Here is a 13,181-nt window from a genome sequence, read left to right as displayed (position 1 = left end):
GGTCTCCATGGTGAAGGGAGCTATAAAGTACTACATGTACCCTCGTTCTTCTTGAAAATCCAGTTTTTTTATTCTCCGGAGTTTGACTTATTGGTTCTTACTCTTTGTTCTTTGGTTCCTTTTTCCACCAGAATTTCCGTCTTCCTGTCCCATCAACAAGACTGATCACTGTTTGTGTACTTTGATGTGGCACAGAAGGTTTTCTGTGTTGGTCTTTTCTTCAGATGGCAGTGAGGCACCAAACAAATCCAGGAAACGACTTTCACCTCGGTGATTTAGCTTTTATTGATGGCACTTTTTTCCGCTGAGATGTTTTGAAGACGTCACAAACTAAGTCCCAGAGGACACACACTTGCATTCTGCTGTTTTATTGACTGTTTAATGGATGGTCAGGTTGAGGCAAATCAATATATGGACAAAGCTCAGCGTCACTGATTTAAAAGTCGAACTGATCGTACTTGAAGTTCAGTTGTTGTTCTGCGTTACAATACAATACCCTGTCAAATCTTTCTCCAAACTTTTTGAAAAGTCCACAATCCGTCCACCGGGGTGTGAGGGTCTTTGTTTTACCGCAGGAAGTTTTCGTTCCAGCGACATACACACTTTTCCTGTATGGGATCCGACTGAGAGAGTCCAGCGTGATCGCAGGAAGTGAAGATTTGCCCCTCTGGTGGAGGGAGATAAGGGTCTGGTGGAGTGTGTGGGACTGCGTGTGGGCTCCCGGCCGCGGAGCTTTGCAAACAACAAACCCATTCAGGCACACACACACACACACACACACACACACACAACGGTCCAGTTGAAGGAACCAGTCTAGTCTGTGTGCTCAAGGTGGTTCCTGTTTCTGCATGTATCAACGTATTTACATGCTCCCAGAAAGCGATGTGTCAGCAGTTCTTCCCTCAGTCTTTTTGTTTTCACCCCAAACATCTGTAATCTTCTTGACTTATGTCTTCATGCTGTCTTTTGAGCGGCTACAGCACATCGCTGGAGATCAGCTTGGAATGTCATATTCACCTCCACGGTTCGAGTCAACTGCGTTCTCCTGACATACGAGTAAATATGGGAATGACCCATCAACATTCATGGAAAACTGCAGAACCACAAACCACCACAGCAGTTTTATGGATTGATCTGAGTAGCCTCGTCTACATCATAAGTTAAAGCCTCACAACAGGGTCGTCCGTCTGCTGTCTTCAAGTGTGTTGGAGCAGAAATAAGCTATTGTGAATGTGCAGTGAGGCGTCCTAAAGGTTTAGATAGTGACATGGCGTGCTCACTTCTGGATAATGTGGCTTCAGCAGTAGCGAATTGTTGCAATAATCCATATAATAATCCATATCTGAAGTAGACCCTGATGGATTTCTTTGATAAGTCCTGTAGTGTCTGAAGAGCCTGGACTAGCCCCATGACTGTGATGCCCTTGGGTGTGGAACACAGGAGCCTACTTGACCTCCAACTGTGGACAACTGCTGTTGCTGGTCAAACAATGGTCGCCCGCAAAAGGGCATTGAACCCTCGGGCGTCACACAGTCACGCTATGGCAGCAACGGCGACCGCAGGCCTGAAATGCATCAAAGATGGTGATGTTTTGATGGCGGAAAGGTGACCTACCGTGACATATACAGCACATCCCCTCAGCACCACAATGGCCTTTGGATCCTTGTCAGCATCGCAGCCTGCCTTACAGTAAACACCAAGACGGTAACCGTGGCAGCAATGCTAAATTCTCCTCCATTGATTTGGATCAATTCCTTCAAACGTAAGGCAGAGCCAGAGTACAATGATGGAGTGGCATAGTTGGATCAAACCCACGTCAACTCCTTCATCTTCGCACAAATAGTAATGTCATTGGGTCATTATAATCAGCTTTCGGAGCTTTGTCCTGGCATGTCGGGAGGCATCGCCAGATTGCACGATAATAACCTGTTATTATTGATTGTTATAAGCCTCCTTTTTTTCCACCCTAACCAGGCAAAGATGGGAGCTTGTGAAAAGCAGTAATCGAAGGTGAGGGGTCATAGTTTTGTGCCTAACTGTTATACTGTTACCAATAAATCGACTGTAATATTTGGTGTTTGTAAGCGACCAGTGTAAAGTCAACCTGAAATAGTAGCTGTCTAGAAGTTGGCTGATGTTTTATCTCATTTCATTTCAAAAGAAGGTCAAATATGATTCAAAGCGCAGGACTAGAGTGATGTCGGTGGTGAAAAATGAATGTGATATTTGTTTCCATGGAGTGTGGGAGGATCTATTGTGTAGGAGAGTGGCGAGTTAAAAGAGGTCAGATGCAGCCTTAACTCATGACAGATGGGGTGTCTGTGTGTGCGTCTCTCATTAATGAGCTTGTCACCGTGTCACCGCTGAGTCATGTTTTCGAGCAGACGTGAGTAACTCTATCTGTGCGTCCCAAGCTCTCCCACTCTTGTGTCATGGTTTTTGGTGCCATATAAATCATTGAGCCGTAGGCCATGGGAGTCACTGCAAATAGAAGTAAACAATCCAATTCTTGTCGCTTGCCGTTGTATACAGGCAACAAAATGTGGAATGAGTTTGTCACGACAGTTATCGAGCGTTTCCTTCCTGTGTGAGGCCTTGGATGACGCAACAGAAGCACACAATTAACTGGTTCATGAAGAGAAGCTGATGTGAGCTGAAAAGCATGGTTGTGCTAATGGCTACACTCATAAGAAGCGTCTTATTCATAGCTTATGACTCAGCCTGGACATGCAATATTATGACATCAGAAACACCCCGTCCCATACCTCTTCCTCAGGGATTGTTGACCCCTGAATGTAGCCTTCAAACTCGCAAAATTCAACCCAAGACTTTTTGGTTATTGGTGTATGTGGGGCCCCACTTCCCTAAACAAAGTGGAGACCTGTGGTTGCATTTGTTTTTTTGTTGTTTGTTTACATCTAATCTCATTGTTCCCTTCCTCATCCTGACACAAAAGCCTTGCTCTAATTTCCCAGCCACCGTCTAATTTGTCTTCCACACATTTGCATAAATAGGTTTTCTTTTGTCGCCGGCGTGTGTTTGTCTTAACGCAGCCGCGGCTTTCAAACCTGCTCCCGTCATTCCTGCTCATTTGTCATCGAGGATTAGCACACTGACATACATTACAAACACACACACACACACACACACACACACGTCAGGATCAGCCCGCCGCTGCTGTGTGCATGACATATCTGAGGAGCAAGATGGCATCTCTCTCCTGCTAGCAGGCTTTTGCGGACAGTCTCTCAGACAGGGATTAAGTTTATTCCTCGACTAGCCATGGGTTTTCATGGTCCAGAGTCTTGTGATATCTGCTGCAGAGACAGACCTGAACCCGCTGGCATGACCAGAGGGTTTATCACCGTCGATTCTCTGACGGGTTCTTTTTGTGTACGGATAGTAGTTGCATTTTGATGTCCAGATCTATCCAAACTTGTACACGGATTCTGGACACGAAAAGTAGGAGAGACAGGGAAGGTGTTGGACCAAGAACATTAGGAAGTACCCTGGTAAAGGAGACAACCATTGAGGTTCATGAGAAGTCATGAAGAGGATAGGAGTGACTAGCAATGATGTAGAAGAAGAAGGTTAAGGTGGAGGAGGCTCACTTCCCCAACTGAAATGTCGACCGAAGAAGAAGGCCAGGAAGCCAACCAGAAATTTCTCCGCCCTGGAAACAAATTGACTTTTTTTTGTTTTGCGCTGCAACGCGCGAGGCTTGTTTTGTCTCTTTCGTGGATCTTTGTCTCGTACATGCTGGCGTTCGCCTTGCTGTGAATCACCTCCCTGGTTATCTGCACCTGTGGTTTTCAGCTAATCTCTTCTCTGGAGGATTCCCGCCAACGGTATCACCTTACACCTCCAGTTCCACGTTCAGTCAGAGTCACACCTCAACGTCAACATCAGTAACCCTTTGGGTGCCACAGTTTTTGAAATGAAATATTCAACATGATGTCACTGTTTATGTTTCTCTATATATTGAAATTTAGAGATGAAGGCATACTGTTGAGGGTGACCCAAGGTTTGGGATGAAAGTAAATTCAGTCCACCATGTCCCCGGTTCTGGTGAAGTATCGGGTCCAGTATGGGTGAACAAACTCGCTGTCACTAACTTTTGATAGAAACACGCCCACAAATGTTGCTCAGATTGACGCTACGGGTGTCCGCCACCTGCTTGTGAAAACTATACCAGGCTTCATATTTTCATTTTAAGCAGCTGTGGAGCCATGAATAGAGGAAATACCTATTTTCTGAATTAATTTGTCAGCAGGAGGAAGCGTTCTTGGCGTATTGTCCTTCTTCGAGAACAAAATGTCATCTGTTTGAGGCATGTTCCATCTTTCGGGTGGGTGACTGATAAGCTGCGGCATTCACACACTTTCTTGTGATTTGTACTCACTGTAGAGTGGAATACCTGAATTTGTGACTCACAACCTCCCTACTTCAAGAATAGTTAGTTGCTTTTTTTACAATACTAAAAGCAAGCTGAAGATAAGTCTGGTTCCATTATTCATTTTGTATTCATCAGAACGGGAAAACGGACTCAAAAAAGATTGGATTCAAATTGCTGCGGCGCCGTGTTTTGAATAACAAGTCAAAGTTTCTAATAATACTGGCGCTTGATGTCGTAAATCTCACTGCATCAGGCGCTCTTTTCGCTCGGCACGTTCAGTGATAAATCAGAAGACCTGCGAGTTTTATAGAGCCGGCAGGGTTGTCATCATCCATCGTTTCATTTCGCTCAGAAAATGTTCTGTCACAAACTTGTGGAGGAGAGCACGTACTGACTTCAGGCTTTATTAATCCATGGAGTGCAAAATGATGAAAGGATGGTATAGGACCGCGTCCTCGTGGCATCCTCCTGACACCAACGCTGACACACCTGAGCTTCCAAACTCTCAGCCAGTGAACAGCCTTTCCCATGACAGCTGTCTCTTCTCCCTGTTAGATTGAGTTCCCATCGACCACCTTGTGTGATCAACTCATTTGTTTTGGCGTAAATCATAAACAGAGCTCAAGCCCCGCCCATAATGTCAACAGATGAGACACGTTAGCATAATCCGCGCGTATGCCAATTTAGCTAAATCACCACAAGCCTTTTGGGTCTGGTGCAAAGCTTCTCAAGAGGGATCTGAAATGAGTGTCATGAAGGAGCTTGTCAAACACGCGTGTTACGTTGCTCCCGTAAAACACGCGTCGCCCCGTTTGTTCTGGCTCATGACTCATTTCACTGCCTCTCCCAGGCTCTGAAAAACACCACGCACCAGCTCAGGGTTCTGTTTGGTCCCATAACTTCACGTGTTCTTCTCGTCGTTCCGGGACGGTCTCTTTGGACGCCCGTCCGGGGTAAACGGCAGCAGCTGCACTGTTTTAATCACTTTTGGTCGGCAGAGGGGGACAGAGGTCACTGGTTATTGATGTCGCTTAAAACAAGAACATCTGCTGTCTTTTGTCAAAGGCTCCGCACCCTGATATATGTGGCACTTTCATTTCGCTTTCAAGCACGTGTGTGTCATTGGTGGCGCTTTCATTCTGCGTGTTTCTAATGAAAGTGGCTTTATTTTTACTCTGGCTTGATTGTAAACCTCAAGACTAGAAGGCTGGTATTGTGTGTTATTACCACATCTAATGAGACACCTTTTTTTTAGCTTTTTAAATCTCTCTGATGTGACGGTCAACTTCAAATGAGCTCTGTGGGACAGCAGGTGGCAGTAATATTCCAACGCTGTCTTGTTGGGTACCAAGAGTAGGCTAGAAACAGGGTTGTTTGAGCTCCTGCTACGGCTGTTTAGTAATCCATTAATCCTGGATCAATATAGTCATGTGGAACACCACCGAAATGTAAGGCGATGTATCTGTGGGCATTTTTTAGTTCTTGAATATTCAAATCCAACGGAGACATAGTAAAAAAAAATAAAAATATGGCGCTTGTTACGGCATCAGCCGTGATGGAACACCCTGCTCCCACAATGGAACGAACATGGCAGGTGCTGGCACACATTATTGTCACTGAACGAGACATGGTTGGGTGGTGGGTTTTTTTTTAGATATTTTGGTATCATCCCTTGATACAATAAATAGCTTAATGATAATTACAGATCTCTAAACTTGAGATCCGATGACCTACTTTACTTTTGTTATTTACTGTGTAGCAGTTGAAGCACCTTTTAGTTGACCAGAAAGGTTGTGTTGTATGTTGTGTGGTGGCTGTTTAGTTCCTACTTTTCCATCCACTCAAAGCAAATACCTGAGGATTGTAAAATAAAGTAAAGCCTACATAAAGCAGCCACACATTGCATAATTTTACAAATTCATAAATGTTTCAAATGTCTTTAGATAACCATATAAATGTATATTGCCGATTACAGAATATTATGAAAAATAAAGTCAAATAAATACTAGTATGAATAATATGGTTTTTATATCGCTTGCATCTGTTCGTGTCCGTGTGACAGCTGAAGCTGAGTCAGCCAAAGTCAGTTGATGCTGGGATCCGACTTAGCAATTGTTTTTGCGGATTGATTTCCTCAAATGTTGAAGACACACAGCCAAAATGACCAGCTGCAGAACGAGCAGATGCCAGTCAAGCTTCGTCTTCTTTGGACAATACACGCATGACCCGAGTGTTCAAAGGAGGGAATAAAAAGTGCTCACAGGAAAGGTCAACCCTCTAAATACATTAACAATAATGACGGACTATACATTTGAAGAAAGGTTTCTTTCTTTCATACCATTCTGTGACAAAAAAAATATGAGCGTTTATCAAAAACAGAGTCGCCAAAAAAAAATGTAGGAAGTAAAATGGCTCAAGAAAGAGTCAGGGCTATAAAATAAACATGGTCATACATACAGTAATTAAAAAAACGGAGTGTCTCAATTCAGTTGTCCACCAAGGTCATCAAGTGGTGGCCTGCCTCAGACAAACATCAAGGATGTATTTTGTTCATAGTGTGGTGAACTGTGAACAATGGCAGAGCAGCTGCTCATCTGCCACCGGTTATGTCTTGCGACTTGCTAATGAACGATTGCACCACACTCTTGAAAGTGAGGATGATCCCTGAGCCGAGCCTTTGTGATCAGTCGCTCGCGAGAGAGAGGCGCAGCGATATCTTCAGTGGAGGCTTGGAAACGGGTCCTGCGAACTACAAGCTTAACACGTTTGTGCCGAACAGCGAGCGCACCAGGGTTTTATCCTCATACATATTCTCACCGCTGGATCGCTGGGGAACAGCAGGTGGTTGCCTAGCAACACAATTACCAGCCTGCATTGGGTGTGTTCGCAAGTTGTGGCATCAAAATAGAAGATAAAGAAGCTGGATTTGTCTTTCGCAACAATGTCACCGGCACATGGATTAATGGAGATGCTTGTGCTGCATCAGCTCCACATCTGCAGGCGTGTGAAGTCCTTGATAGGTACACCAAAGAATCCTCAATACAAGTTTTCACCAAAAAATGTTTTTGATATTGGAACACTGGCGCTGTTGTTGCTGCTCACAAGGCCAAACTGGTGACCCACTATTGCTGGCAGGTGACCAGTCTGCGAAGCAGCGGTTGGCAAGACAGTCGGAGCACGTTTCGCTCAGCTAGAAAAGACTGCGGCTCCTTATTCGCTCATCTGAAGGTTACGTTTGTCAGTCAGTGTTTTGACTTGTTTGCTGTTGCAGTATTTATGTGATCCGCGTTGCTCACTGCAGAGACCGTCTGTCTCAAACAGACCGTTTCTTTGTTCACATGTTCAGCTTCGGTTCAGTGAGCTTCATTACTATTGACAAATGTTATGTCTGTTTTGAATCAATGTGGGACATTCATCTATCTACTTACACTGCTACTCCAAAAATAAGAAAACAATCACTGCTAAATGAATTCCAACTGTGAAGCAAGAGCATTGTGCAGAGATTCTTTTTACCTTGCCATGCTAATATGCTGACTAAGCTCTTGTTAACAGCTGAGTTCTTATCAATAATATTCTAGGGCTATGCTGACGACTGTGGTGGATAGAGTGAGGGACGAGAGTTGAGAACTAAGCTTTGCTGGGTTGTTGGTGGTTATTGGTGAGTTGTGAATATTAAATCTTAAGAGTTAGTGGGTGACCTCTGAAGTACCATTTCTTGAGACTGGTGGTTGGTGCTTAACTGCTCACGATGTCGAGGTTGTGAAGTGGAAGCATCTGTCTCTCGACAGATACATATACAAATACAATGAAAAAATATCTCTTTTTCAATTCCACCCTGTATAAGGTGACTCACAAAACATTTCCTGAGCTGTCAATACAACCAACAAAGGGCGGTAGCGTCCTGCTCCTGCAACATAACAAACATGGCAGTTATGGTTAAATCTGAAGAGTAACTGAGCTTCCGATAAAAATGATCTGATTCCATCACATTCATCGAGGAAGAAGACAGGAGTGCAACATCTTCTGAGCGAGTATTGCTTTGCTCCTGCAACATAACAAACATGGCGTCCACACATTACTTGTATCAGGATTGCTTGTAAGAATTCTTACAGGTACCAGGTATTTAATATCAACAGATACCTTAACCCTAAAAAAAATAGAAAAAAAGAATTACTGCCACCTGCTGGTGCTGGTCAGACAAATGCTATAAAATGCTGAATGTCATGTGTCAATACATCTCGGAAAGTAATGGTTTCCACCAACAACTGTCTTGTGCCAAGGCTTTGGTTTGATTGAGTTAAAGCACAGTTGACTGTTCCTTAAGGTCTCTTGCGTGTGTGTGTTTTGACTGACACATGTCTCCTCACGTCTTCTGTCTCGTCCTCAGGTGGTGAGCAGCCATGTTCCGCAACAGCCTGAAGATGCTGCTGGGCAGCAAGAGCCGCAAGAACAACAGCAGCGGTCAGTGTTGAGCTCCTGTTGAGTTGCAGTACGATACTGATGGATTGTATGAGCTGATGAACAAACACAGTTCCTTGCATTTCGTGTGGAAGGACATTGATGCAGCACAGTCTGAGCTGGGACACTCTCGTGGTTGTTAAATTCAGCTGCCCTCCTCAAAGTACTGTGAGAGGGATGCTTCCTTCAAAGTGGAAGCAGAATATTTTACAGGACTGACCCCCACAGAGGTCAGAACTTCTTCACCCTTGCAGCTCCACTGTTTAGCTATTGTGCTCATGCTGCTCTATGTTTGACCTGTCCATCTAAAGCCTTCTCTTTCTGCTTGTAGCGGGCGGCAGCAGCATGGACTCGGAGGGGTCGGAGGTCAGGATGATGGAAGGGTTCACGCGTTCGCTCCCGTCCTCTCCACTGCTGCACTTCCGTCTGGCCAAGAGAGCACCCGGTAAGATGATTTATCCCTCCTCCGTCTGAGGGCATCACGCCTTCAGCTTTCAAATCTGGGTGACCACGTGAGTTAAACCCCGGAGGACCTTCCACAGCTGCGACCCGTCACGCCAGGACAGAGGAGGCTTGACCCCCTCAGCCCTCATTTCATTTCCCTCACATGCCTTGGTGAGAGAGAGACCGCAGCGTGTAACCCGACCTCCTGTGTTGGCCTCTCCTCCTCTTCCTCCTCAGATCTGACACACTTTCCTAAACACTTCCATGTGAACTTTCTGTTACACTCATCAAGCGCCGACTTATTACAGTTTAATTCAGACTTGTGGGGCCACATCCACCCTGTGGACTTGAACTGTGCGCCCCTCTTTGGCTCTTTTTTCCTTGTCATTGCTTTGCATTGTGTCATTTGCATCATATGGCAAGGCACCACCACGTCAGGGTTCCAACCTGCCTGCTGCACAGTCAGCTTGGCTTTGTAGTTTTGGTCACCAGGTAGCACTTTCTTCATAATACGGTGAGATTTTGTCATGTATAATTATACATATTTTAATAGTTTGTGTTTCAATTTACTTAGTTAATAGTTTTTACTTACAGTTTTACTTTTCATTTTGTAAAATAAATATTTATCAAATATATTTATGAAAATAAGGATTGTAAAAATGTTCTGTAGAAATGAAAGCAGCAAGGAAGTGAAAAAAATATTTTGAAAAAGAAGAGGAAACTAGAGAAACTAGAAGTTGGAAAATAGATTAAAGGGAAAAACATCAAAGGGATTGGAGATAAAAATATGTATCTCTGTGAATAAAGTGACTTCATAAGAGGAAAAAAGAATTGCCAAGGAAAGAAAAACGTGTGAAGACAAGGAAACAAAATTTATGACTTAAAAATAATTGGGAAAATAATTGTTTTTCAAAAATATCTGTGGCAAAATAAATGAAATTGAATGCTAGTGCAACCGACTGTCTGAAAAAAATGTGGGTGTTCATTGACATGACGTCAGGAATGAGGCAAACTGGACGTCTAACTGGACTGTGTGACGTTGTGTTTTTGCTGGACACGGGGTGCGGGTCTCACAGATCAAGAGAGTACTTTGATTTTATAATGTGACTACAGAAACGCTGAGGTAGAAGAACGGCTGGTTCCATCTCAGCTCATAATCCAACTTTGGAAAACTCTGCTATCGCTGCTGGACGTGTAACAGATGACTTTCCCTTCAGCTCCTCCCGCAGCGCGTCTCCCTCTCTCCCTGTGTGTGTGTGTGTGTGTGTGTTTTGGTTGGAGGAGGGGAGTTTTGGATTTCGGTCGCAGACAGACGGACTGGAGAAAAAGAGAAAGAGGTTGTTTTTCTGGTGTGTTATGGAGGACCAGGACACTCAAACGGCTTTCTTTTACGGAGGACATGAGCACAAAAAAAGATTCACGTCCAGCAACTTTGATGCATGAAGTTTTCCAGACTTTCGTCTTTTGAATGGGAGTCATAGTTTTTGAAGGGGAGCCAGCAAACTTGGTCTTTGTGGAGTCAAACGTCTGGCTTTTGTTGGATTCTAATGTCAAACTGTCGGTAGCTTGGGCTCTCCAGCCGCCTCTGTTATCTCAAGTGTGTTTTCCACTCCTGGAGTCTGTCTTCTGTCTCTCCATTTCTCCTTTGTGCCCTCTGGAGAAGGAGGAGCTTTGGATCCAACAAGTCGAGAGCCGGACGGTGAAGTCATCGCCTCAGAAGTCGTCCAGGAGGATTAATGGAATCATGAAGTGCACAATCGCACTTGGACAAACAAGTTAAAGACTCTCATTCATCACACACAACAGAAAGCTGTTTTCTCTGCGTCTGGAGCCCGCCCCCTCAGCCCTCTGCATTCATGGAAACGCTCTGAGCCAATCACACGCGAGTCATGGACTGCACAGCGGCTGTTTTGAAAGCATGCGCCCGCTCCAGGAGCATGTGGCAGGGGAGCCAGCCTTCCCGGCGGCCGTGCTGCTGCTGCGGCAGCAGGGAGGTCATGGCCAGCGGAGCGGTCAGACACGCGTCCTCGCTCCTCAGAGGGCTGCTGTTCTACGCCTGCTGCTGCTCCAGCCACGAGGAGAGCTCCGACCTGCGCCGGGACTGGGTGGACTTTCCTGCAGACGCAGTTAAGAGACCAGGAAGTGGGAGGAGAGCGGAAGGTGAGAGCGGAGTGTTGCTTGGAAGCAGGGAGGCAGGCAGTTGGAACTGAGGGTCTGCTGGACCAAATGGTCAGCTGAGGGTCGTGTTTCCTGAGAGTGAGCAGCAGACATACATCCTCAACATCCCACTTATTCACAGTCCTCTGGAGCTGAAAGTGCCGTAAGCTGAAGGAGACACAGATTAGGACAGATTGAATAGTCCCACTGAATGTGTCATCATTAAAATCACTTTAGTTTTATAGTTTTAACACACACACTTTAAGGATTCGTTCTTCCATGTTTCATTTCAATCTGTTAAGTATAAATGTATGAATGTTCCACAGCTCCACTCTGAGTCTCTCCTGAAGCACAGTGTGGCTCACATCATTGACAGCTTTGTCTTTTAGCTCAGCTCTTTCTCCCGATTCAGAGCCCTCATTGTTCGTCTGAGCCGCTTCACTCTCTTCTGTGAAGCAGTTGTCCGTCTCCTCTGAGAGACGCCAACAAGGACCAGGGAAAAGGGAGCAGATCTTGAGGTCACAGAGCAAAAACCCACCCACTGCACCCACCAATGTGCCACCAAATGCCAAGATTGTGACCACAGCCCTGGCAGAGTCCAACCTCTGGTGCGGCTCATGTTGGGGCCAAATGGACTGTATTCATGGGTTCAGCAGCCCATTCTCCAGAGTCCATGAAACTGATGGTAGCCCAATGTCCATGAACCGTAAGGTTGCAAGTAGAGAACTGGTCCGCGGCGTTACCTTCATGACTACCATGTTGGTCCTCCTAAATGTGAGGACATCTGCCGTTAGTCCTGGTGACCTCAGTCCTGGTGGTATATAAGGCATCCCCAAACTTGGACTTCCATCTTCATTCTACCTCTCGGTATGGATCTTCCACCCAGCCCGGGGTGGTCCACCTGAACCACCTCCTACTGGGCATGTTACTTCTCCGTGTTTCTGGTGATTGGTTTAGCTAAGAAAGCCCCTCACATCCTGATAGTCAAGTGTTGTGTCGGGGTTAACACGACCGCAGCCAATGAGGAACAAATGTGCAAAACCAGACAGGGAACAGTTGCTCTTTCTTCCTCACACCACGCTGCGTCTCCTTTGTTTGTGGGTTCTAGCTTGTGCGCTGAGCCGTGGGTTTGTTAGCTGCGGCTTCTGCAGGACCTCTTCGGGTGAAAATGTGACGGGTTGCACAAGAAAGAAGGTCGAGAGGTTCGGGAGGAATGCTGGGAGAAGCTGAGGACACAGCTCGTCTCCGCTCTTTGTGTGTATTTTTGTTCTTCTAAAAATGACTCTTGCACTCTGTCATTGACTGACCACATAGATATGCACCGCGCACACACACACGCTCACTGAATGATTTTCTTTTCTCCCGCCAGTTGGCAATCTATAGCAGTAATTATAGACTTTGAAAAGAGACAGTATGAGGTTTCATGATGTGGCTCACATTCTTCTTTGTGTGTGTGTGTGTGTGCGTGTGCGTGTGTGACTAACCCTGACATATTTAGGTCAGAACAATGAATTTATTAATCTGGCGAGCAGCGCTGTTTTTTTTTTTTTGCTTACACGTGTGTTTTACATTTTGGTCTTCCAAACCGACCGTGTGTTTTAGAGATCGTTTGGGGTTCATCGACCTGCCAGAGCACAAGTGGTGTGGATTCAGGTCTCCATGGCAACAGAGCAGACATAAAGGGGGAGACGTTAACTCTGAACAGTTTCACATATGATCCATGGAA

At 45.4% G+C, this 13,181-nt stretch overlaps 1 protein-coding gene across 2 annotated transcripts in view; it reads left to right on the top strand.

Annotated features, from left to right (window-relative positions):
- The window catches only part of tanc2a (tetratricopeptide repeat, ankyrin repeat and coiled-coil containing 2a), a 28,543-nt gene that overhangs the window by 3,754 nt on the left and 11,608 nt on the right, over positions 1 to 13,181 (top strand). The window contains exons 2-3 of one of the 2 annotated variants that reach the window (XM_053851452.1): positions 8,784 to 8,857; positions 9,186 to 9,299. In XM_053851452.1, coding sequence (XP_053707427.1) covers positions 8,797 to 8,857; positions 9,186 to 9,299 — 175 coding nt within the window. In that variant the 5' untranslated portion in view covers positions 8,784 to 8,796. Of the gene's footprint in view, positions 1 to 8,783; positions 8,858 to 9,185; positions 9,300 to 9,324; positions 11,459 to 13,181 lie in introns of those variants that run through there. The other variant, XM_053851451.1, reaches the window with a different exon arrangement.

Source organism: Synchiropus splendidus, chromosome 19 (assembly GCF_027744825.2).
Source record: "Synchiropus splendidus isolate RoL2022-P1 chromosome 19, RoL_Sspl_1.0, whole genome shotgun sequence".
NCBI lineage: Eukaryota > Metazoa > Chordata > Actinopteri > Syngnathiformes > Callionymidae > Synchiropus > Synchiropus splendidus.
Note: the sequence above shows the minus strand (reverse complement) of the source record. Positions and strands in the feature narration are given on the sequence as shown.